Below are 23,841 nucleotides of genomic sequence, written 5' to 3' on the forward strand. Positions count from 1 at the left end.
GGAGCTACACCGGTAAGGCAGAAACAATATCCCTTAAAATTAGAAAATCGTAAGGGATTGATACCTATAATTGAAAGATTTTTACAGCATGGATTGTTAGTGCAGTGTGAGTCCAAATTTAACACCCCTATTTTAGCTGTTAAGAAAGCAGATGGTAAGAGTTATAGGTTAGTACAAGACTTAAGAGCGATTAATAAAATTACGGAGGATATACATCCAGTAGTAGCCAATCCCTACACCCTATTGACCACACTAACAGATGAGTTAGGGTGGTTTACTGTTATAGATCTGAAAGATGCCTTTTTCTGCATTCCTGTACACAAGAATAGTCAAGATCTTTTTGCTTTTGAATGGGAAAATCCCGAGACAGGGAGAAAGTGTCAACTTACCTGGAGGGTTTTACCCCAAGGTTTCAAGAACTGCCCAACCATATTTGGGAACCAGCTAGCAAAGGAATTGGAAGACTGGAAAAAACAGGAGCCAGAGGTAGTTATTCTTCAATATGTGGACGACATCTTGATTGCAGCCAGGACCAGAGATGACTGCATACAATTCACTGTAAGTTTATTAAACTTTTTGGGACTTAGAGGGTACAGAGTCTCTAAAGACAAAGCACAGATTGCTAAAGAAACAGTCATCTATTTGGGACTTGAGATCTTCCGGGGACACAGACAACTCAGCAAGGAATGGAAAGAAGCTATCTGTCAACTCCCAGAGCCCCATACAGTGAGAGAGATGCAAGCTTTCCTGGGAATGGTAGGTTGGTGTCGTTTATGGATAGCAAATTATGGACTTCTAGTAAAACCTCTATATAGGGCCTTAAAAGCAGCCGAGAGAGGAATTATTCCATGGACTGAACACGCTAGAGCAGCTTTTAAACAGCTGAAACACTCACTGATGTCAGCTCCAGCATTGGGACTGCCAGATTTAACTAAACCTTTTGAACTTTTTACATATGAGAGACAGAACATGGCTTTGGGGGTGCTAGCACAGCGTCTCGGGAACCAGCGGAGAGCTGTGGCCTACTTTTCCAAACAGCTGGATAGTGTTGCCCAAGGTTGGCCGGGGTGCCTAAAGGCTGTGGCAGCCACTGTCATTTTAATCCAGGAGGCCCGAAAACTTACCCTTGGGCAACACATTGTGGTGTATGTACCCCATGCCGTGGCAGCTGTCCTTGAGCAAAAGGGGGGACATTGGCTGTCTGGCAACCGGATGCTGAAATGCCAATCACTGTTGTTAGAGCAAGATGATGTTACCCTAAAAACAACTTCTGTTGTTAACCCTGCTATGTTTCTGTCCTCCATCTTAATTGACAATGAGCCGGAGCATGACTGCTTGCAGATAATTGAGGAGGTCTATTCCAGCCGACCAGATCTGAAGGATGTGCCCATGGAGAATCCAGATTGGGAACTCTTTACCGATGGAAGCAGCTTCATGAAAAATGGTAAAAGTATGACAGGCTATGCAGTGACCACACAGGATAAGGTGATCGAGGCAAAGGCCCTGCCAGCAGATGTGTCATCGCAGAAAGCTGAGCTGATTGCACTAACAAGAGCTCTAGACCTGAGTGAGGGAAAAAAGGTAAATATATGGACCGATTCCAAATATGCATTTAGTGTTGTCCATGCCCATGGAGCCATTTGGAAAGAGAGAGGACTTTTGAATGCTCAAGGTAATCAAATTAAACATGCTGAGCAAATACTCGCCCTCTTAGAGAGCATTAAAAGACCTGCAGAAGTAGCTGTCATGCACTGTAGAGGTCACCAAAAGGGGAAAACTGTTCCAGAATTGGGAAATTGCTTTGCTGATAAAATGGCAAGAAGGATTGCAGAAAAAGGTATTCTTGCAGTAATTCCACAAAAAGAGATTGATTTGTCAGGGTACACCCCAAAATATGATCAGGCAGACCAAAAACTAATAAAATTCCTTAAAGCTGAAATCACAGAAAGTGGGTGGGCTGTTACCCCGATGAACCAGGTGGTAGTCCCACCCCTGATCCTTCGGGAATTAGTTCAGAGAGAACACGAAACCACACATTATGGGGTTGAAAACCTTTTGAAACACCTAAGAAAGGTAGTAATAGGGAAGGGAATGATTGATATTATACAATCAGTAGCGAGTAAATGTGAAATTTGCTGTAAAAACAACCCCGACACAAGAAAGAGAGTTGTACTAGGAATAACAAAGGCAGGAGATCTTCCTGGGGATTACTGGCAAATAGATTTTGCGGAGTTACCACGCAAAGAGGGATACAGGTACATACTGGTATTGGTTGACACCTTCAGTGGATGGCCAGAAGCTTACCCCTGTCGCACTAACACAGCTAAAGAGGTGGTGAAAGTTTTGCTTAACCACATAATTCCGAGATTTGGGGTTCCCTTGGGAATATCATCACATAGGGGACCACACTTTGTCGCAACAGTGGTCAAAGATGTTAGCCAGATTTTGGGAATTACTTGGGATCTGCACACACCTTATAGACCCCAAGCGAGTGGTAAAGTTGAACGTATGAATGGGACTCTTAAGAGACAAATTAGTAAAATTTGTCAGGAGACATCCATGACGTGGGTTCAGGCCCTACCTGTAGCTTTATTGAGAATTCACATCCAACCGAGGCGGAGGGGTAACATCAGTCCCTACGAAATACTGTATGGCAGACCATATCAAAGTCCACACATTCCAGGTGAAATTCATCTGAAGGGGAAATGTGATCTGCAGCGCTATTTAATGGCTTTAGGTTCCACTTTACAGAAGCTTCAGCGTTACATCGTGTTATCCAGACCCATAGGACTGGACACACCTGCACATCCGTTCCAACCTGGAGCTTGGGTCTATGTAAAATGGTGGGACAGTGATCCTCTGCAAGCTAAGTGGAAAGGGCCATTCAAAGTCCTGCTGACAACCTTTAGTGCAGTTAAAGTTGCTGACAGAGGACCCTGGATTCACTATTCCAGAATTAAGAAAGCTTCAGCTCCCGAACAATTATAACAACAAAGACTGATGTTAATGATAACATATTTTAAGTGATTTCTCTTTTGGATTTAATTACTATTATTCTTTATGTAACATTTGGCTGTATAAAATATTATTCTTATTAGATGTTTATTGTTATTAGCTATTAGGTGTATGTTTATTAGTATGTATTTACTATTAGATATTTATCTAATGTTAGGACTTCTGTTATTAGATACTTATCGGTTATTGGGTTTTTACTGTTAGTAAAATTTAAAATAGAGACTTGACAAGGTAGAGGCTTTGTCAAGACTCTAAAGGGGGGAAATGATGCCTTAAGTTTGGAGTTTTCTGTTCTGCTTGGGTATGCTTTCCGTTGAGCTTAAGGTGGTGAAGACAAAATAGTCCGATTCGAGCTATTGATTCAAGGACAGTTTCTTCAAACTTTAGGCCCTAAGTATAAACAGCGTGAAAAGAGGAGGGCGGGCCATCCAGGAGAAGAGGAGGATAACACCTTACAATTTGAGACTATTAATTGGATGGCTGACTCCTGTATGTAAATGGACTGAAGTTTATAAAAATGTAAAATCATGTGACCAAGCTCTCTTTTGCATCCACCTTGGAGCCACTCGGGCAGAGCAGGGGCCACGCTGTGGCGCTGTTGCTGCCAGGGTGTGGCCTTTGAAGGCCTCTCAATAAATACCTATTTATTTCCCCTAACTCTGTGTGATCTCTGTTCCAGCTCCTAAAGGCAACACCTTGGAGTCTCTGAGAGCTTTGTGCAATCATGGCCTCCAGTTATCTGCTTTAATTAGTCTCTTGAGAGACTTTGTCAGGAACAACACTCAGTGGGGCTTATTAATGCTTCAAGATACTTCAGGTTTTTAAAGTTACTTTCCTTTTTCCTTCCTTCTCTGATTCTCTGAGAAGTTTTGGGGCAATCATTGCCTCCCATTCTCTTCTCCAAGGACACCAGGAGAAGCCTGTGTTGGGGATTGACCTCAGTCGGACCCATTAATGCTTTGAGACACTTTGGGTTTTCCTTCTGCCTTGGACTCCTGGAAAGGTTTGTGCAATCTCCTCTCAGGCCCTGAGGTTCCAGTGCTCAGCACCAAATGCACCTCGGGGCTCACTGGGATCAAGCAAGTCCTGACAAACTATGGCTCTGCCTTGATTTTTCTCTGGTCTAATACAGTTCATTAGGAAGTTTTTCAACTCCATTTATGGAGCAATATTTCAAACAGCTTCTAAGAAATATGTATTCCTATATTAGAAGGTGTCTTTTATAGCTGTTCTCTTTTGGGAAGAGGTGATTGCAGCATTCTGTGATTGATAATAATCCAGGGTGTCTCCTCAGGAAGTCTGGCCTGCTCAGAGAAGCTGAGCCTTGATATCTGACCCAGTGTGGACAACCTGGCTCCACATTCCCCAATCCCATCCTATCTGTCCTCCCTCACCTGGGACCTGCTGTGCTTGGAGGACTGGCTGCACTCAGGCAAACAGGGTTTTTCCCTTTTCTTTTTTTGAAGCAATCTAAAACTCCTGAGTTCTCCCATTACAAACAGACACCGTCCTTAAGGGTGTGCCAAGCCCAAACTGCCACCAAGGAGGTTTCTCTTCCCAAGGCACAACCCTGCAAGAACTATTTTAGACCTTTGGACTCCTCAGTTCAATGAGGCTTTGCTGTGTCACCATGGCTCCTTGGCTCTGTGAGGTCCTGTAGTGTCACAGTGGAGATTTGGTTCCAGGAGGCCCTGCTGTGTCATAAGGGTGTCCTTGGTTCTATGGGGCCCCATGGTGTCATATTGGCCCTTTGGTTCCATGGGGCTGCACAGTGTCAGAGGGGTTTCCTTTTCCCTATGGCAATCAGCAGCAAACCCCCCTGGCATGGGCAAATGCCTGGGAAGAAGGAGGAGGGGGACATTTGGAGTGATGGTTTTCATCTTCCCAGGTAGCAGTGATGTGGGGTGGGCCCTGCTGTCCTGGAGATGGTTGAACACCAGCCTGCCCATGGAAGAGGTAAGAGAAACAACCTCTGTCCATGAAACTACAACAACAGGGAAGTCAGGCAGAAGGCTGGGCTTAAAAGACTGTCACCAGCAAAGAAAACATCAATCTGAAAGGAGAGATGTATGATAATATCTTTACAAATCATTTCCTGAGTGAGGCATGAGCGTTAAAGTCCCAGAAATTGGCCAAAATTTTTCTACTGCCTTTGGGCAGCAGGTTTATTACTGGGCACAGAGAGCTTGGCTCCTGAAACAGACAAGGGTCTGCACAAGGCTGAACTTCAGGGGAAAATGCCAGGTTCAAGGGGGATATGGGGCAGGTGAGGCAGAAAGGCTGTACCTTCCCTGTACCTCGACCAGTGGGGAAAGGAAGAGGGCAACATGCAGCCAGGAGTTTAAGATAAAAGGAGGCTGCACCCTCTGAAACCTTGAGAGAGAAAACCCTGCAGGAATGTCCTCCAGTGAACTCTCTGTTTATTCAAATAAAGTGGAAGGACTCCTCTGTCTCATTTTTGGACATAAACCTCTGGGATTTGTGGATTTTCCTGACAGTGACAACATGGAATCTCATGGAACCAATGTCCACAGTTTCATGGTCCAGCCTCATAGAGCACTGGAGACCATTGTGTCACAATGGGAAGACATGGAACAAAGGCTCCACTGTGACCCAGCAGGGCATCATGGAATGCATGAGATCATTCTGTTGGAATGGACACTCATGGAACCAAGTGCCCACTGTTTTACAGTGTGGCCTCATGGAATGCTGGAGACCATTGTGCTGCAATGGAAACATATGGCACAAAGGCTCCTCTTTGACCCAGCAGGGCCTCCATGGAATCCAAGAGACCACTGTGATGCAATAGAACCTCAAGGAACAAAGGGTCAATTGTCAACACATCAGGGTCTGTAAATCTAAGGAGAACATTGTGATACAATGGATTTTCATGGAACCAAGGCCCCATTGTGACAAAACTTGGCCTGATGGAAACCCAGTGCCACTGGGACATCTCCAGCCTTGGAGGTTGCAAGTGTCCATTGTGACACAGCACAGCCTCATGAATCACAGGAGAGCACAGTGACACAATGGCATCTTGGGGAGCCTGAATTGTTAAAACCGATATGTTCATGGACAAAACTCTATAACTAGTTAAAGTTAGAAAGTGGTCTGTTTATTAAGATGCCAGCAGTCTGCACAGGAGTTGTCCCCTTGAGACATGGCAGCCTCAGACAAGGTTCCTTGCCTTCTATTTATTTCTCAAAATCTTACATTCTATGCATATACAGAACCTCAGCACCTCTCGTCCCCACTCCATATTAAAGTGAGGCTATTAGTCCTTCATGTGTGCACAATTCTACTCTTGAGTTGGGTAGGTGGTCTCAAATTGGGTCAGTGGTCTTGAAAGATGAAGTAAGAAAAGTCTTCATCAGGTCTCCTTGACCTTTTGGCACAATCTAAGGTCCTCTCTTCATGATGGATTGGTATGAAGTTCAGGTGTTAGCCATTGTTCTACTGGTTTCAACCTGTTCTTACAGTGGTTCACTTACTCCATCTCTTTCTATAAACGAAACTGGAACAAGCTCATAATTGGAAACAATACCTCTATTATCTTTAGTTTAAGCATCTAATAATCATTAACCTATCACTTGTTTATCTAACTTACACACTGATTAATATGAATTGCTTCTAACCCTGTGCTAAAATTTTAACTCTTTAAAATCATGATTCAAGCCAAGTGTTAATTGTAAACACAGTGGGTACTCATGAAAGCCAGGAGACCATTATGACACAGTAGAATCTCATGGAATCAAGTCTAAATTGATACAAAGAAGGACCTCATGCAACCCAGGAGACCATTGTAACACTGTGGAATCTTATGGATTCAAGTGTCCACAGTTTCACACCACAGCCTCAGAGAGAGCACTGGAAGCCATTGTGTCACAATGGAGAAATGTGGAACAAAGACTGCATAGTGACACTGCAGGGCCTCTTGGAATCTGAGAGACCATTGTGATGGAATGGAAACTCATGGATTCAAGTATCCACTGTTTCACAGTGCGACCTCATGGAACCAAGGAGACCATTGTGGTGGATTAGAATCTCAAGGAAACAAGAGCTAATTGTCAACCTATTACAAATAAGTAAAAGACACAGAATCAGCCAGGTTGGAAAAGACCTTGGAGATCATCAAGTCCAACCTGTGCCTGACACTACCTTGTCTCCCTGAGCCTCTTCATCTCCACCATAAACAGCCCCAGTTCCTTCAGCTACTCCTCACAGGACTTGTGTTCCAGACCCCTCACCAGCCTTGTTGCCCTTCTCTGGACACGCTCCAGCCCCTCCATGTCCTTCCAAAATTTGGAGTCCCAGAACTGGACACAGCACTCGAGGTGCTGCCCAACCAGTGCCAAGCACAGGAGAAGAATCACTGCCCTGCTCGTGCTGACCACACCATTCCTGATCCAGGCCAGGAGCCATTGACCTTCCTGGCCACCTGGGCACACTGCTGGCTCATGTCCAGCCTGCTGTCCATCAGTGCCACAGATCCCTTTCTGCCTGGCTGCTGTCCATTTCCTCTGTCCCCAGCCTGTAATGCTGCAGGGGTTGTTGTGGCCAAAGTGCAGGAGCCAAGACTTGGTCTTGTTAAACCTCACCTTGTTGGATTTGGGTCCTGGATCCAGCCTGTCCAGATCCCTCTGCAGAGCTCTCCTACCCTCCAGAATATCTACAATCCAAGGCAACTTGGTGCCACCAAGGTTCCATGAGGCTGTAGAGTGTCACAATGATCCCCATGATTCCATGAGGCCTCCCAGTGTCACAATGTCCCTTTGGTTCCATCGGAGCCCTGTAGTGTCACAAAGTCCCCTGGATCCTTGGGCCCAGCAGTGTCACAATAGATCCTTGGTTCCATGAGGTCTCACAGTGCAGCAATGCTCTCCTTGGCTCCACAGTGTCACAATGGCCTCTTTTCCCAAGGGGCACCTCAGTGCCAAACAGGTTTCCTTCATTCCATGAGTCCCTGAGGAGCAGCACTGGTCCCTTGGTTCCATGGGGCCCTGCAGTGTCACAATGGCCCCATCATCACACGAGGTCCTGCTCTGTCACAATGCTCTGCATGGTCCCACAAGGCCCTGCAGTGTCACTGTGGCCTCTTGGCTCCATGAGGCCTCTGAGTGCCACCATGAATTCCTTGGTGCTGCAGTATCACAATGCAGCCCTGATTCCACAAGATCCTGCAGTATCACGAGGGACCCTTGGTTCCATGGGGCACCACAGTGTCACAGTTGTTCCCTTAGTTCCAAGAGTCCTTGCAGTGGAACAATGGCCCCTTGGTTCCATTGCCCCAGGCTCTCACAAGGCTCTCCTTGGTTCTGCAGTGGCAAAATGGCCCCTTGGTTCCACAAGGCCCTGCAGTGTCACAGTGGCCTCTGTGGTTGCACCAGGACCCAGAGTGTCACAATGGACTCCTGGCTTCCATGTAGCCCCACAGTGTCACAGTGGCCCCTTGGCTCTGTGGTGCCATGTCATACACAGTGTCACTCTGGTCCTCTCAGTTCCATGAGGCCCCACAGTGTCACAATGGCCCTTTGCTGTGCCAGGGCCCTGCAGTGTCACAATCATCACAGAATCACCCAGGCTGAAAAAGACCTCTGAGAGCATCAAGTCCAACCTGTGACCTAAAACCACTTTGTCATCAAGACCATGGCGCTCAGTGCAGCATCCAGTTTATGCTGAAACACTTCCAGGGATGATGATTCACTCACCTCCTCTGGCAGCCCATTCCAATTCCCAATCACCCTTTTTGTCAAGAATATTTCCTAATGCCTATCCTAAACATCCCCTGGAGCAACTTAAGGATATGTCTTCCTGTCCTGTGACTGTTCTCCGGGACAAGAGCCCGACCCCAGCCCAGCTGCACCCTCCTGATAGGGAGCTGTAGAGATTGATGAGGTCTCAGCTGAGCCTCCTCTTCTCCAGGATAAACAACCCCAGCTCCCTCAGCGATTCCTCACAGGTCTTGCTGCCCTTCTCTGGACATGCTCCAGTCTCTCCATGTCCTTCCTAAATTGGGGGCCCAGAACTGGATACAGCACTCGAGGTGCTGCCCAACCAGTGCTGAGCACAGGGGAAGAATCAATGCCCTGGTCCTGCTGGCCACACCATTCCTGATCCATAGGAGTCCCAGGGGTGGGATGAGGGATAGGGTGGGGAGGGGTTGGGGATAAAGTCTGATTGACTGTCAGCCATGAAGGGTCTTGATTTTCATAGCTATTCAGACTGCATTAGAAGGTGCTGGGGGTCAATAACAATTGGACACTGCTGGTATCAATCAGGAATAAGAAAAAGAAAACCACACAAAACTATCCTCTCTGCGCTGTTCCCAGTAGAGTATATTTACTTTGAATACACTTCTGGAATCTGTCTAATTAACCACAGAATAATTGAAAACTTACATTATTCCCAGGGGCTTTTCTTGTTTAGGTGTTTTGAACAAATGCTTACGAGTCATTCTCACTGAATTTCTGAAGTGAAGAGCTCAAGAAAGTAGAGGATTTCAGAAAAGTAAAACTCACCAGCAACCTCCAAGTGTCTGAGGATCCATTCTCATCAGAGCAGGAATGAACAGCAATGGGCACAGCTTTGTGGCTGCCCCAGCTCTGGGATGGGCCCTGGGCCTGGAGCAGGAGCAGCTCTGCAGGACCCCAAGGCCGGGGCTGTTGTGCTGGCCTGGGAAGATGGGATGGCAGCAGGGGCTGCAGAGCTCTCAGGAGCTCAGGGAGAGGGGAGCAGGGCACACAGGGAGCCTCCTTTTGCCTTGGCCAAGCACCTTGCCCATGGCTGGGGCTGAGTCCTCTCTGAGCTGCAGCTGCTGCTGTGCCCTTGCCAGGGGCTGAGGCCGTGGGGCCACTGCCCAGAGCCCCCTGCCCTGAGCAGAGCTGTGGGGCCAGAGCCGGCTGGGCTGTGCTGGGGAGAGGCCCTTGGTGCTGCACAGAGCTCAGGGCAGCTGGCACAGCTTGCAGGGAGCTGGGCTGGCCTGAGAGAGCCTGCCAGAGAAAGCAGCAGTGTCCATGTCAGCCTGGCTGAGCGTGCAGGGGCAGGACTCAGCCCAGGCCTTGTGGGGCAGGGCAGCGCCTGGGGAAGGCATTGGAAACAGGCAAGTGGCCCAGAGAGGAGGCTGCTCTGTGCCCTTGGTGGCATGCACAGAGCAGGGAGGGGGCCCAGGACATTTGTCACCGCCGGCCTCTGTCCCCAGGCATTCCTACCAGCAATGCTCCTGTCCTGGCCTGAGCCTGCACATGCTGTGCCACCATGGCTTTGCCAGCGGGGCACAAAGGGGCCACAGAGCTGCATTTTTGGTAGCAGTGTCACAAAGGACCCTCAGTTCTGCAGGGCCCTGCAGTGTCACAATGGCCCCTTGGTTCCATGACAGCCGATCATGTCCTAATGGTCACCTTGGTTCCATGCGGCTCTGTTGTGTCATAATGATCTCCTTGTCCCTGCAGTGTCTCAATTGGACTCCTGGTTACATGAGACCCCAAAGTGTCATAATGGATCCTTGTTTCCATAATGTCTCAGTGTGTTACGGTATTCTCATCAGTTCAATCAGGCTCCACAGTGTCCCAAAAGTCTGCTCTGCAGCTTTAAAATGGTCTCCTTGGCTCCATGTGTCCCTGCAGTGCCACACTGGCCCTTGGTTATACAAGACCCCCCACAGTGCCACAATGATCCCCTCGCTTTCAGGATGCCCTGAAGTGTTGCAATGGCCCCTTGACTCCTTGAGGCCCTGCAATGTCACAACGGACACTTGGCTCCATTGGCCTCCCCTGTGTCTCAAGAGTTCCTTGATTCCATGAGCCATTGCAGTGCCACAATGCTCTCCTTGGTTCCATGTGGCCGTGAAGTGCCACATTGGCCCCTTGGTTCTATTGGGCACCAGAATGTCACAATGGCCTCTTGGTTTCACAGCATCACAAGGGACACTTGTTTCCATAAGGCCCCTTAGTGGTACAATAAATTCCATGGCTCCCTGAGGCCCTTAATTGTAGAAATGTTTACCTTGTTTCTGCAGTGTTAAAATGGTTACTTGGTCTCTTGATGCCCCACATTGTCACAATTGTCTCCTTGATTCCTTGGGGCCCCACAGTGTCAAAGTGGCCCCTTGATTCCATGAGGCCCCACTGTATAACAGTGGTTTCCTTGGTCCCAAGGGGATCTGCAGTGTCACCACGGACATTTGGTTCTGTGGCATGCCACATGTCACAATGCTCTCTTTGCCATCCCAGTGTCACAGGGGTCTCCTTGGTTCCATGGGGCTCTGCTGTGTCACTGGGCCCCTCGTTTCTATGGGGCACCCCAGTGTCACAAGGGTCTCCTTGGTTCCACAGTGTGACAATGATCCCTTGGTTCCATGAAGCCCTGCAGTGTCACTATGGACATTTGTAGGGCTGGAACCCCTCTGCTTTGCAGCCAGGCTGAGAGAGCTGGAGCTGTTCAGCCTGGGCATGAGAAGGCTCAGGGAGACATTAGAGCCCCTTCCAGCACCTAAAGGAGCTTTGAGAGGGCTGGAGAGGGACTTTGGACACAGGCCTGGAGTGACAGGACAAAGGGGAATGGCCATGAAGTGAAGGAGGGCAGGTTTAGATGGGATATTTGGAAGAAATCCTCCCGGTGAGGGTGATGAGGCACTGGCACAGGTTACCCAGAGAGGCTGCAGACTCCCCACCTCTGGAGGTGTTCAAAGCCAGGCTGGATGGAGCAACCTGCTCCAGTGGAAGGTGTCCCTGCCCATGGCAGGAGATTGGACCTGGATAATCTTTAGGATTCAAACCCAAGCCGTTTTCTGATCCTTGATTTCCTCCTCCCTGCCCTCATTTAGCAGCAGGTTGACATGTTCATTTTGCAGCTATTTATTGCAAGCACAGTGACTGAATTGACTTTGCACTAATATTGCCTGCAGCCTCCAACAGCTCCAGATGAGCTTTGGCTTTCCTAAACACGTGAACATAAGCTGAGGTCAGATTTCTGAATTCTTCCTCTGTGGCTTGTCCTCCCTTCCACCTCCTGGTTGTTGTGTTGGGGCTCATGCCTGTCATTTGTCCCTGAGGCTGCACAGCCTCTCTGGCCAGCACAGGCCCCACATCCCCCTCATCAGACACAGCACAGTAGAGGGTGTGTTTGGGGTGGGCAAATGTTCCCCACCACAGTGTCCACTCCAGCCCTCACTGTCCGGTCCCACCACCCACATCCCATGCCAAGGATCACAGAGAGCCCTGCTCTGGGGTCTGCCAAGGGCTGGGTGAGGAGGGAGCCTGGACAGGGCTGATGCTGCCACTACAGCAGTGTTGAAAGGAGGAAGGAGATAACCACAGAACAAATAGACCAACAAAGAGTGCCCAGGTCTGAAAGTGGCTGATGGAAGAGGCTCCAGAGCAGGCTGAAGGACAGATGCTCAAAGCCCTGGGGCACCTTCTCAGACTGCCCACGCCACCAAGGCCACAGACCAACACCCTCAATGCAGCCCAGAGCTATTTTTCAATGGAAACTTTTTCAGTGGCTGTGCTGGGGGCCAGCCAGGATAGCAGGGGCCCAGGCCAGAAGGGCAGGGGCTGCTCTGGGAGGGGGACAGGATCTCGACAGCCAGGCTAGAACTCAGAGGCTGCACCCAAGGGCTGAAGGCTCCCACTCCCCCTTGCCTGGTGGTTTCTGGAAAAATTCATCAGGGGCAGCATTCCAGCCACACCATGGACCGGTCTGGCCACTCTGGGGGGAGGGAGAAGCAGGAAGGGTCTCAGCAGCCAATGGCCCTGCCTAGCAATCCCCCTCCCCCAAGTTACTCAGAATTTGGAAGAGGACAGAAACAGAAGAAACAGAAGACACGGAGAGAAAGACAAAATAGTTACAGAGAAGCACACACACTGGCACCAACTGCTGGATTCCAGCGGTGTTAAGTTTGAAATTCCAAGAGTAGGTAGGGTCAAGATGTGTGCTTACCTAGTGGTCTGTCTTAAATTCTCCTTGGTCTTCCTGGGTCCTTCCCCTGGGTGGGACTTTTGGTCATTTGGTCACTCAGGAGCTGGGCTGGGGCTCCAGGGCTGGGTGTGGAGCATTGCCTTTGGTGTGAGACAGACCCCAGGAGAAGGCAGGGTACGGACCATGGGCTGAGCCTGTGCTCCATGTTTTTTCATGCCCTTGGGCCTTCATGGCCCACCCCCCAGGTGGGACCTGGATTGCTCAGGCAATCAGAGCCTGGGTCAGCACCAGCCCACTGTGTAACTGACTGACAGCTCATCCCGAAGTGTCTGGGACATTGATCTCATCCGGGCTCTGACAGCGACCATGGTGACACTGCAGAACCTCATGGAACCAGGGGTCTGCTGTGACAATGCAGGTTCATGGACACCATGGTGACACTGAGGAGTCTCATTGAACCAAAGAGACCATTGTGACACTCTGGCCCCTCATGGAATCAGGGGGACCATTGTGAAACTTGGGACCCCTATGGAAGCAAAGGTCAAGGATGAAGCAGTGGGGTCCACAGAACCAAGAAGCCATTGTGACACTGAAACTGGTGAAATTTAAATTTAAACAAAAGCATTAAGGGTAAAAGTGGAAGAATATGCTTTAACTAGAAGGGGGCTGACAAGATTCTATGAATGTTTAACATTCGCTGTCTTTGCAAGAACAGGAGGACAGACAAGGCTTCAAGATAAGATTGAGGGCCAAGAATGCTCAAACAGGATAGAAGAGTGAGGCCCCTTCCAGATAAGGGGGATTCCTTAGACCCCTGAGGCAGTGAAAACTGGTATCAAGGTCTGGAAAGTGTCTGGAAAGGCAAATACACAAAGAGGGAGATGTGAAAAGTTCAACTTAGAAGAAGACTGTTTATGTCATCACAAAGACCCCAGACGACCGCTTGAGTGACCAACAAGGAGCAGGTGCACAGTCGCAAAGAGGTGGGGAGATAATTTTAATATGAAGTGGGGACAGGTGAGGTTAGGATACGAACATGTATTAGGTGCATTGTGTAATCCTAGTTTGTAGAGAATAAAAAGAGAGGCGCAGATCGCCAACGGTGTGCATGTTTTTGGAGGAGCTATCCCACAAGCACCTCAGTGCTGTATAAAGTACATACCTGTAACTTATTTTATAGGGTATAAAGGTTTTCTGTGCATCAATCTGGGTGACCCCTATGCTCCCCTAAGATTTTGGGTGCCCCCTTTGCTCCTCCCCAGATCTGGAGCTGGTGTAGAATGCTTTCTTCACCGACCCCACAGATGAAATCACCTGTGTGTACCTGCACTGCATCCTCTCCTGAGGTAACCTGGGGCTCCCTCCACCACTGGGGCTCTCACCTGGAGTTTTGGAGTACCCTCTGAATGTTGGGTGGCTTCTGATACATTCCACATTGGCTGGGAGGATGCAACACTTGCCATCATCTTTTTCCAGCCTTTCAAAGTGGGTCAGGACACTTGAGTGCCCCAAACATCATCTGGACATCCCCAAAAATCATCTGGGTACACCTGGGTACCACCAAAAATATCCTGGATCACCCCAAAAATCACCTGGATACACCTGGGTACCCCTTGGATTCCTGGATGGCCAGAAATCCCTGGGGCCACCCAAAACTGGTGTCCCAAAAGTCATCATTGCTTTGACTGGGTAGATCTGGTGTCCCAAAATCCCTTTAATGGTTGGACTTAATATTTCTAAATTCCTATTGACTTCAGTAGGCTCCTGTTTATCCTGATTTATCTCTACTAAACCCTCCCAGTGGTCCCACTTTTGCCCCAGTGCTTCCAGTAATCCCAGTGGCCACCTTAGCCACATCCAGTGCTGCCAGTTTAACCAGTAAACCTTCCCAACCAAACCCTATTAATGGGTACACCTGGTGTTCATCAATCCCCAAAGAATTCCAATAAACTACATTTGGTGTCCTTCAATGCCCATTGATTTATATGGGTAGACCTTATGTTGCAAACTTTTGGTGCTAAAAATCCCAATTTTTGGCTTGGAATTCCCAAAGTTTGAGCTGAAAAAAGGTCCCCTTGACTTGAATGGGGTAGACCTGATGTCCATGAATCCCTATTGATTTTTAATGGCATAGAAGTGATGTTCCCATATCCCCATTGATTTCAAACAGTAGACCTCATGTCCAAAAACTCCCTATTGTAAAGTTAATATTGCAAAAGATGGGGGAACTGAGAAACTTTGTAAAAGATAGTTTAGTGTTTGATAGCATCAGTCTCATAGAAGGGTGAGACATTAAAGGTGTACCATCCAACACCATAATATCAGAAGCCACCTAATTGTAAGCTACAGTGCTTTATGTTAGTTTTCAGCCAAACAAATACTTCTATGAATTTTGCTAGTGTCTTTTTACACCACCATTAATTGCTTTAGTTGTCATGTCTTTGCTATAATGCCTCATTTTGTAACCAAACATATAACACTACACAAACCTACAGTGACACATATTAAGCTTTTAGTTAACTTTAAAACAGGTTCCATTGCTGAAATTCAAAATCTTTTACTATCTTACTTAACATACTGCTTTGCATACATAATGCATATCTCTGTTGGCTTAGAACATTTTTCTACTTAAACTAAAAGCTAATTTTCTCGTTTCATGTCTATTTTAATTTTAATGCTCTAATTCTCCAAGCCTTCTTCAAGGTCTTAGGTCAAACATTGCATCTATCTCTGTCTCTGAGCCTGTATGTACAAGGCCCTAAGAGCTCCCTGTGCCTGCATTTCCCTCACCACCCATAATCTCTGCCTCCAATTTCCTCCTCTAACTGGAACCTGGGGACACTTTCTCAGTCGCGTCCCTCAGTGGGACCCATGAACAGTATCAGAAATTTTGGAGTTCAGTTATGACTGAATTCTTGAGAGGTTTCCTAGCAAACCATGGCTCTGCCTTGATTTCCCTCTGGTCTGGTGCAGTTCACTCTGAAGGTTTTCAACTCCAGTTATGGAGAAATATTTCAAAGAGCTTCTTAGAAATATTCATTCCTATTTTCAAGGGGGTACTTTATTACTGTTCTCTTTGGATCAGAGGTGATTGCAGCATTCTGTGATTGATATTTCTGTGCAATGGACTTGTAAAGGACTCTCAAAGCCTGACTAAAAGCTCACACAGTCTTGTACATCCGCATGCAAACTCTGAGATAAGGTGTGCTGACTTAGAAAGGCCATGGAATAGATGAGACATTGTAGAGAGAGATTGAACTAGAAACAAGTTTCAAACGATGGCCTTGGAAATATACAAGATATTTTGGAGAATGAGAACTGTGAAAGATGCATTGTGACAAGACCATGTGGGGTAAAGTAACAGGTGATTGGTATTAGAAGTATTAGCACCATTGTGTGGCAAAGGCAAGTAGGCTGAAAAATATTTAGAAGGTATTGTAACCAGAAAATAGCTTGGCTTCTGATAGAATGGCATTGAGTTTTACATCTCTTATATTTCACACCTCAATGGGATTGATAATGAACTAAAATCTTTTAAAATGCCTCTGAGTTCAGCAGTCTCTGTAGATCTGGGATTTTCCAACAGTGCTGAGTCCCTGGACATCAGTCTCTGAGAGGGAGCTGAAGGAAAAACTCTCAAGAACTCAGTCGATATTAAAACTCAAAAGTTTTGTGAAGTTTTAATGGGTCCCGCTGAGATACTCGAGCGAGAAAGTGTCCCCAGGCTCCAGTTAGAGCTGAACACTGGAGCACTGACAACAGGTGAGGACAAACAAGGGAAAGGTGTCTCTGATGCGGACCAAACCTGGATGTGTTTCAGGAATGCAAAGGGCCAAGGGCTGAGCCCCAGCCCCTGGCAAGGCAGATCCTGTCCCTCCCTCATTGCTCAGGGCTCTTCCCGGGGCACTGGGCTCTGGGGATGTGCAATGCCAAGGGCAGGACCATGGGGTGGCCCCTGCCAGGCTGCTGAGCAGGGACAAGGAGGCAATGAGGCTCCAGCACAGCAAGGCTCACTTGTCCCCTGCTGGCCTCAGGCCCAGGGCCAGCAGCCATGGCCCAAGTGCTGCAGCAGTTGGCTCTGGCAGGGCCTTTCAGCTGCTGCCCATCCCTGTGCCCTCTGCAGCCCAGGCTGTCCTACGGTGTCCATGCCCTGCGCCTCTGTCCCTGCAGGCTGTCGTCATCCCCTGGCTGCCCCACCTCGCTGGCCCTTCCTTTGCTGACAGCTCTGCGTCCTGCCTGCCTCCGCCTGGCCACACAAAGCCTTGGGCTGCTCCAGACCTCCTCTGGGGGATGTGTTGCACCACAGCCCTTCCCTGGATAGAAATTCCTTTTTCCTTGGGTCCAGTCTGGGCCTCCCCAGCTGCACTTGGCATTAATTCTTTCTTTCTCTGGCTCTTCTCTGCAATGTCAAAAGGATCCACCATCTCTTAAACCACCTGTCAATTCTCCCAGGGCTCTCCTCATCAGTCTTCAGTCCACTGAGCACAGAGCTCCTTTGTCCCTGTTTATTGGTCATGTGCTTGAGGCCCCAATCCCCACACTGGGAGATCTCTGTGCCCTCTCCAAGGTGTTTGCAAATGAAAACTTTCTGGTCGTAGTCTAAGAAAATCATTAGAGCCTTTGGCCATCCAGTTGTCTCTGTCCTGGCTACTTTTGTCTGAGAGCAGTTCTTTGAATAGATGCAATTTCAAAGGCCAAATCCCAATTTTTGCCATGGTCCTGGACAAGAAGGTTGGTTCTTTTCCATAGGAAGGAACAAACAGAGCCCCAGTGTTTCAGGGGCGGATGAGAGGTGACTGCCAGAGACTAAGGCCAGCCAGACCTGTCTGTCCTGGCAGCTTTTGTTAGGAAGGATCTCTTCCATAGACAGAACTTTTTATGGGGTGTACCAATTTCAGCCATGCACACCTGGAAAGAGGGATGGTTCTTTTCCCTAGGAAGGAAAGCACAAAGCCCCAGTGCTGCAGGGGCTGGTGAGCAGCAGCCCTTGACATGCCAAGGTCAGCCAGGCCTGTCAGGTGGCCCCAGGAGGCCAAGCCAGCCAGACCTGTTCCATTGTACCCTGCAGGGTCACAATGGCCCTTTGGCTCCACAAGATCCCCAAGGTGTCACAATGGCCCTCATAGGAAGGAAACAACCGAGCCCCAGTGTTGCAGGGGCACATGAGGAGCAGTCACCAGAGGCCAAGGAGCCAGACTTGAAGGTATTCGCAGATTTTGTCTAGGAGTAATCCCTGGATACATGGAGTTTTAGAGGTAGAATGCCAGTTTTGGACATGGATGCTGGGAGGAAAAGGAGGGTTCTTTTCCATAGGAAGGAAAGCATGGAACACCATTGTTTCACCATTGTGACAGATGAAAGGCGGCCATCAGAGGCCAAGGCCAGCCCAATCTCTCTGTTCTAGTAGCTTCTATTTAAAAGAAACCCTTTCTATAGGAAAGGGAATATATGTTTTCTATAGGAAAGAATATAGGGAATTTTGGATGTGGAATCCCACATTCAGCCATTTCTGCATTGATAGGGAGGTTTGCTCTTCTATAGGAAGGGAAGGAGAGAGCTCAGGTGTTTCAAAGGAAGAAGAAGAGACGTGTGGCTACTGGGAAGCCAAGACAGCCGGACCTGTTTCTCCTGGCAGCTTTGTCATGGAGAAGTTCTTGAATATATAGTATTTTGTGGGCTGAGTCTCAATTTTGACCACCAAGACCGTGATGAAAAGAATGACTCTTTTCCATAGGAAGGAAAGCACCGAGCCCCAGTGATTCAAAAGCAGGGGAGAGGCAGCCCCGAGGAGGCCAAGGGCAGCCAGACGTGTCTGTCCTGGCAGCTTTTACTTGGGAGCAGTCCTTGGATGTAGGAAGTTTTGGACTTGGAATCCCAGCAAAATTGTTTCTTCATAATCAATAGAAAATAATTGTTACAATTGTTACAAAGTGGGAAGGAAAAGGAAAAGTGACAAAACAGATCCTCCAGATGTTCGGTGGGAGTAGGGATTGTGAGGATGTAGGTCTGAAAACAGCATCTAGGAATAACAAGCTTTGGCCTTGGAGAAGGCCAAATTGGGATGATTTCAGGCATTGGACATTGGAATAAGGTTTGTGGTGGGAACATAAGCTTAATTCTATAACCCAGAGCTCAGTGCACTTGTGCCATTTGCAAGGTCACACAGCAGACACTGATGAAGACCCAGAGCCTTCATCAGAAATAAGACCCCTGAAAGGATGAGAGACCCCTGACTACTGGTGAAGCATGTGTAATATAAGATAGTGACATAGATTTTAGGAATAGAAACTAGAAGGAGCCTTCCAGAAGGTTCCATATTAATATATTTTAGCATTCATCATATCAATGAGGGTTTTCACTTGAATTTTTGGTACGTGAGGAAGGGCGAGCCCCCCCCTGTACTCCTGGTGGTTTTGCTCATGATTTATTCGAACCACAATTATACTGAATTACTCACTGCCAAAATTTTTTTAATATACTCAAATATATGTATTTAATATACTTTGATTCTCTTAATTTCTATACAATTGCTGCTATTATTAATTAATTGCTGCTAAATTTCATCTTGTTGTTTGTATAATTGGACAAATCAAAAATCCTTTTATAAGGAAGGGAATGATTTCCTATTTTCATTTTGGAGAAGAGGTGAAAGAATCATTCCCCAAGTGATGTTGATGCTGAATGTCTCCTTAGGAGGTCTGTGCATACAGAAGAATGAGCCCCTTCCTAGGCCGACCCTGTTTGGAGAACCTGCTCCTCATCTCCAGCATCACCATGGCTGACATTGCCCACCTTTCGGGACTGACATCCCAAAATATCCATAAATCTTCATGTACTTTATTCTCCATTGTTAATATTTAATTATTAAATTTATTTATTATTTTAATTTCTATTTATATTTTTTATTACTTAGTTTTTATATTAAAAAATCTATACATTTTTTACAGGCAAAGAAATTAATCTTCATTAGTTCTAAGTAACACAAATCCCTTAATTAATTAATTTATCAATAGTGATTTTTTTATTCTCCCTTATTATGATAATTAGTATTTTTTTAAGCTATTTCTCATTTTTATTATGATCTTGTTCTCAGGCAGGGTCAGAGGGAGCACTTCGGGGTTCAGGAAGAAATTTCTGGGGCACATTTGGGGCAATTTTGGGTCAGGAGATGGAATTTAGAGAGAATTTAGGGTCTGGAGCATACTTGGGGGAGACAGGTGGGGACTTGGATGAACACTGAGGGGTTCTGACAGATTATTCGAGGTGTGGGGGGAGCTCGTATGCCTCCAGGGGGGAACTTGGAGGTCCGGGAGGGGAATCTGGGGACATTCGGGGTCCGCCAGGCACTTGGGGGACTCTAACGGGGCTGTGTAGGGTGCAGGGGATGATGGGAGTTGTAGGCGCGGGTATAATAGGGTTTAATGGAGCCGTGGAGCATCACGGGAGTTGTAAGCAATGTTTCATTAGGTGGAAAGATTGGCCGCAGAGCATGATGGGAGCTGTAGTCCCAGAAGTGTCTCCGACAGGGCATCTGGGAATCCGGAAATGAACTTGGAAGACACTTTTGTGTCCAAGCCATGATTTGATTCCCGCAGAGGGAACATATACAGTTCGGGAGCACTTGGCAGGAGCTCGGGGAGCTCTAACCAGGGCTCCTTAGGGGACATGGCACAGCAAGAGTTTTAGGCACTCCAATGGGCTCTGTCGGACTCGGGGCATGATGGGAGTTAGAGGCAAAAAGAAAAGATGGCGCCGACACCAGGCACACACTCCTGAGGCCCCGATCTCCAGCGCTGATTGGCTGCGGGCGGTGATGGGCAGGGTCCTGAGCAAATGTGAGGCGGCAGAGGCGGGAACAGCCCATTAAACCCCTTCAGTCCCTCCCAGTACAGCCCCAGTGCCTCTGCAGGCCCTCCCAGTACAGCCCAATTCATCCTCAGAACAGTCCAGTCCCACCCAATACACCTGAGTTTATTCCCAGTCCCTTCCAGTTCCCCTCAGTGTCATCATTCATAAGCCCCAGTGTCCCCCAGACTTCCTCACAGTGTTCCCAGTGTCCCCAGTTTTTCCCAATATTTCCCAGGATCACCCCAAGTACGTCCCAGTGTCTCCCACAGGGTTCCCAGTGTTCCCCAGTATGTCCCAGTCCTCCCAAGTTTTTCCAATGAAACTTGAACTTCTCACGGTTGCCATGGCCCTCAAACACAGCAGTGGGATCAGTGCAGTGTCCATGGCCACAGCCCCTGGCAGTGGCCAGTGCAGGTTGGATGATGATCCACCCTCACAGCCGGCCCAGGGCAGCTCTGGGGTGGATTTGGTGGCACCTTGGGCTGGCACAAACCTGAGGAGGGTGTCTGATTGCAGTGGGGAAAATTAGGAGTTTTAGACTGCTAGAAAAAAAGAAAAGGAAAAGAAAAAGAAAAACCTCTCTTTCCTTCAGTGCAGCCGGTTCTCAAAGCAAAGCAGTTGCCAGGTGTGGGAGGACAGACAGGATGGGGTTGGGGAATGTAGAGCAAAGTTGTCCACACTGGGTCAGACCTCAAGGCACAGCTTCTCTGAGCAGGCCAGACCTCCTGAGGAGAGACCCTGGATCAATATCAAACTCAGGATGCTGCAATCACCTCTGCTCTAAAGAAAACAGTATAGAATAAACCCTTCAAAATAGGAAAGTATATTTCGCAGAAGCTCTTTGATGTATTTCTCCATAACTGGAGTTGAAAACCTTCCTGATGAGCTGCAACAGACCAGAGGGAAATCAAGGCAGAGCCATGGTTTAGAAGGAAACCTGTCAAGAATTCAGTCAGAATAAAAGTCCAAAGTTTCGGATACAATTCATGGGTCCCACTGAGGGACACGACTGAGAAAGTGTCCCCAGGTTCCAGTTAGAGCACGAAATTGGAGGCAGAGATGACAGGTGAGGACAAAGAGAAGCCAAGTCTTGGTGCCCTGGGGCACAGCAGGGTCTGTGCCACCAAGGGCTGGGAGGAGACACCTTGTCCTGAGGCACTGGGGCCTCCTGGCACAGCCCCAGCAAGGCTGGGCACTGTCACCCCTTGTGCTGCCCTCAGCATCTCCCCACATCCCAGTGGCCTCAGGGATCTGCTGGGACCAGTCCCTGGGGAGCCTTGGTCAGGAATGGCCCTGGGGGCTCCGTCATGCTCCCAGGGACTGCAGGTTTTTCAGAGGACTTTGGGTTTTGCTTTTGCCTTGGAGTCTCTGAGAGCTTTGTGCAATCATGGCCTCCAGTTATCTGCTTTAATTAGTCTCTTGAGAGTCTTTGCCAGCAACAACGCTCAGTGGGGCTCAATGCCTCTAGGTGATTCAGATTTTAATGTATTTTCCTTTTTCCTTTTCTCTCTGAGTCTCTGAGATGCTTTTGGGAAATCATGCCTTCCCATTCTCTCCCCCGAGAAGTCCATGAGGAGCCTGTGTTGGGGATGGACCTCAGTGGGACCCATTAATGCTTTGAGACACTTTGGGTTATCCTTCTGCCTTGGACTCCTGGAAAGATTTGTGCAATCTCCTCTCCGGCCCTGAGGTTCCAGTGCTCAGCACCAAATGCACCACGGGGCTCACTGGGATCAAGCTAGTCCTATCAAACTATGGCTCTGCCTTGATTTTTCTCTGGTCTAGTACAGTTCATTAGGAAGATTTTCAACTCCATTTATGGAGAAATATTTCAAAGAGCTTCTAAGAAATATGTATTCCTATATTAGAAGGTGTCTTTTATAGCTGTTCTCTTTTGGGAAGAGGTGATTGCAGCATTCTGTGATTGATAATAATCCAGGGTGTCTCCTCAGGAAGTCTGTCCTGCTCAGAGAAGCTGAGCCTTGATATCTGACCCAGTGTGGACAACCTGGCTCCACATTCCCCAATCCCATCCTGTCTGTCCTCCCTCACCTGGGACCTGCTGTGCTTGGAGAACTGGCTGCACTCAGGCAAACAGGGTTTTTCCCTTATCTTTTTTTGAAGCAATCTAAAACTCCTGAGTTCCCCCATTACAAACAGACACCGTCCTTAAGGGTGTGCCAAGCCCATGCTGCCACCAAGGAGGTTTCTCTTCCCAAGGCACAACTCTGCAAGAACTCTTTTAGACCTTTGGACTCCTCAGTTCCACGAGGCTTTGCTGTGTCACCATGGCCCCTTGGCTCTGTGAGGTTCTGTAGTGTCACAGTGGAGATTTGGTTCCAGGAGGCCCTGCTGTGTCATAAGGGTGTCCTTGGTTCTATGGGGCCCCATGGTGTCATATTGGCCCTTTGGTTCCATGGGGATGCACAGTGTCACAGGGGTTTCCTTTTCCCTATGGCAATCAGCAGCAAACCCCCCTGGCATGGGCAAATGCCTGGGAAGAAGGAGGAGGGGGACATTTGGAGTGATGGTTTTCATCTTCCCAGGTAGCAGTGATGTGGGGTGGGGCCCTGCTGTCCTGGAGATGATTGAACACTAGCCTGCCCATGGAAGGGGTAAGAGACAACAACCTCTGTCCATGGAACCACAACAGCAGGGAAGTCAGGGAGAAGGCTGGGCTTAGAAGACTGTCACCAGCAAAGAAAACATCAATCTGAAAGGAGAGATGTATGATAATGTCTTTACATATCATTTCATGAGTGAGGGAAGAGTGTTAGGGTCATGAAATTGGCCATAATTTGTCTACTGCCTTTGGGTAGCAGGTTTATTACTGGGCACAGAGACAATGCATTCTGCACAAGGCTGAACTTCAGGGGAAAATGCCAGGTTCAAGGGGGATATGGGGCAGGTGAGTCAGAAAGGCTGTACCTTCCCTGTACCTCGACCAGTGGGGAAAGGAAGAGGGCAACGTGCAGCCAGGAGTTTAAGATAAAAGGAGGCTGCACCCTCTGAAACCTTGAAAGAGAAAACCCTGCAGGAATGTCCTCCACTGAACTCTCTCTG

At 48.1% G+C, this 23,841-nt stretch overlaps 1 protein-coding gene across 1 annotated transcript; it reads left to right on the forward strand.

Moving 5' to 3' along the window:
* The first annotated feature begins 501 nt into the window (after positions 1–501).
* LOC130266110 (uncharacterized) lies at positions 502–3,015 on the forward strand. Its single transcript, XM_056515439.1, has 3 exons — positions 502–558; positions 655–756; positions 1,321–3,015. Exons 2-3 carry the CDS (start codon positions 736–738, stop codon positions 2,986–2,988), a joined length of 1,689 nt encoding a protein of 562 aa, XP_056371414.1. The 5' UTR covers positions 502–558; positions 655–735; the 3' UTR covers positions 2,989–3,015.
* The last annotated feature ends 20,826 nt before the right edge of the window (positions 3,016–23,841 follow it).

This window comes from Oenanthe melanoleuca, unplaced genomic scaffold, assembly GCF_029582105.1.
Source record: "Oenanthe melanoleuca isolate GR-GAL-2019-014 unplaced genomic scaffold, OMel1.0 S001, whole genome shotgun sequence".
NCBI lineage: Eukaryota > Metazoa > Chordata > Aves > Passeriformes > Muscicapidae > Oenanthe > Oenanthe melanoleuca.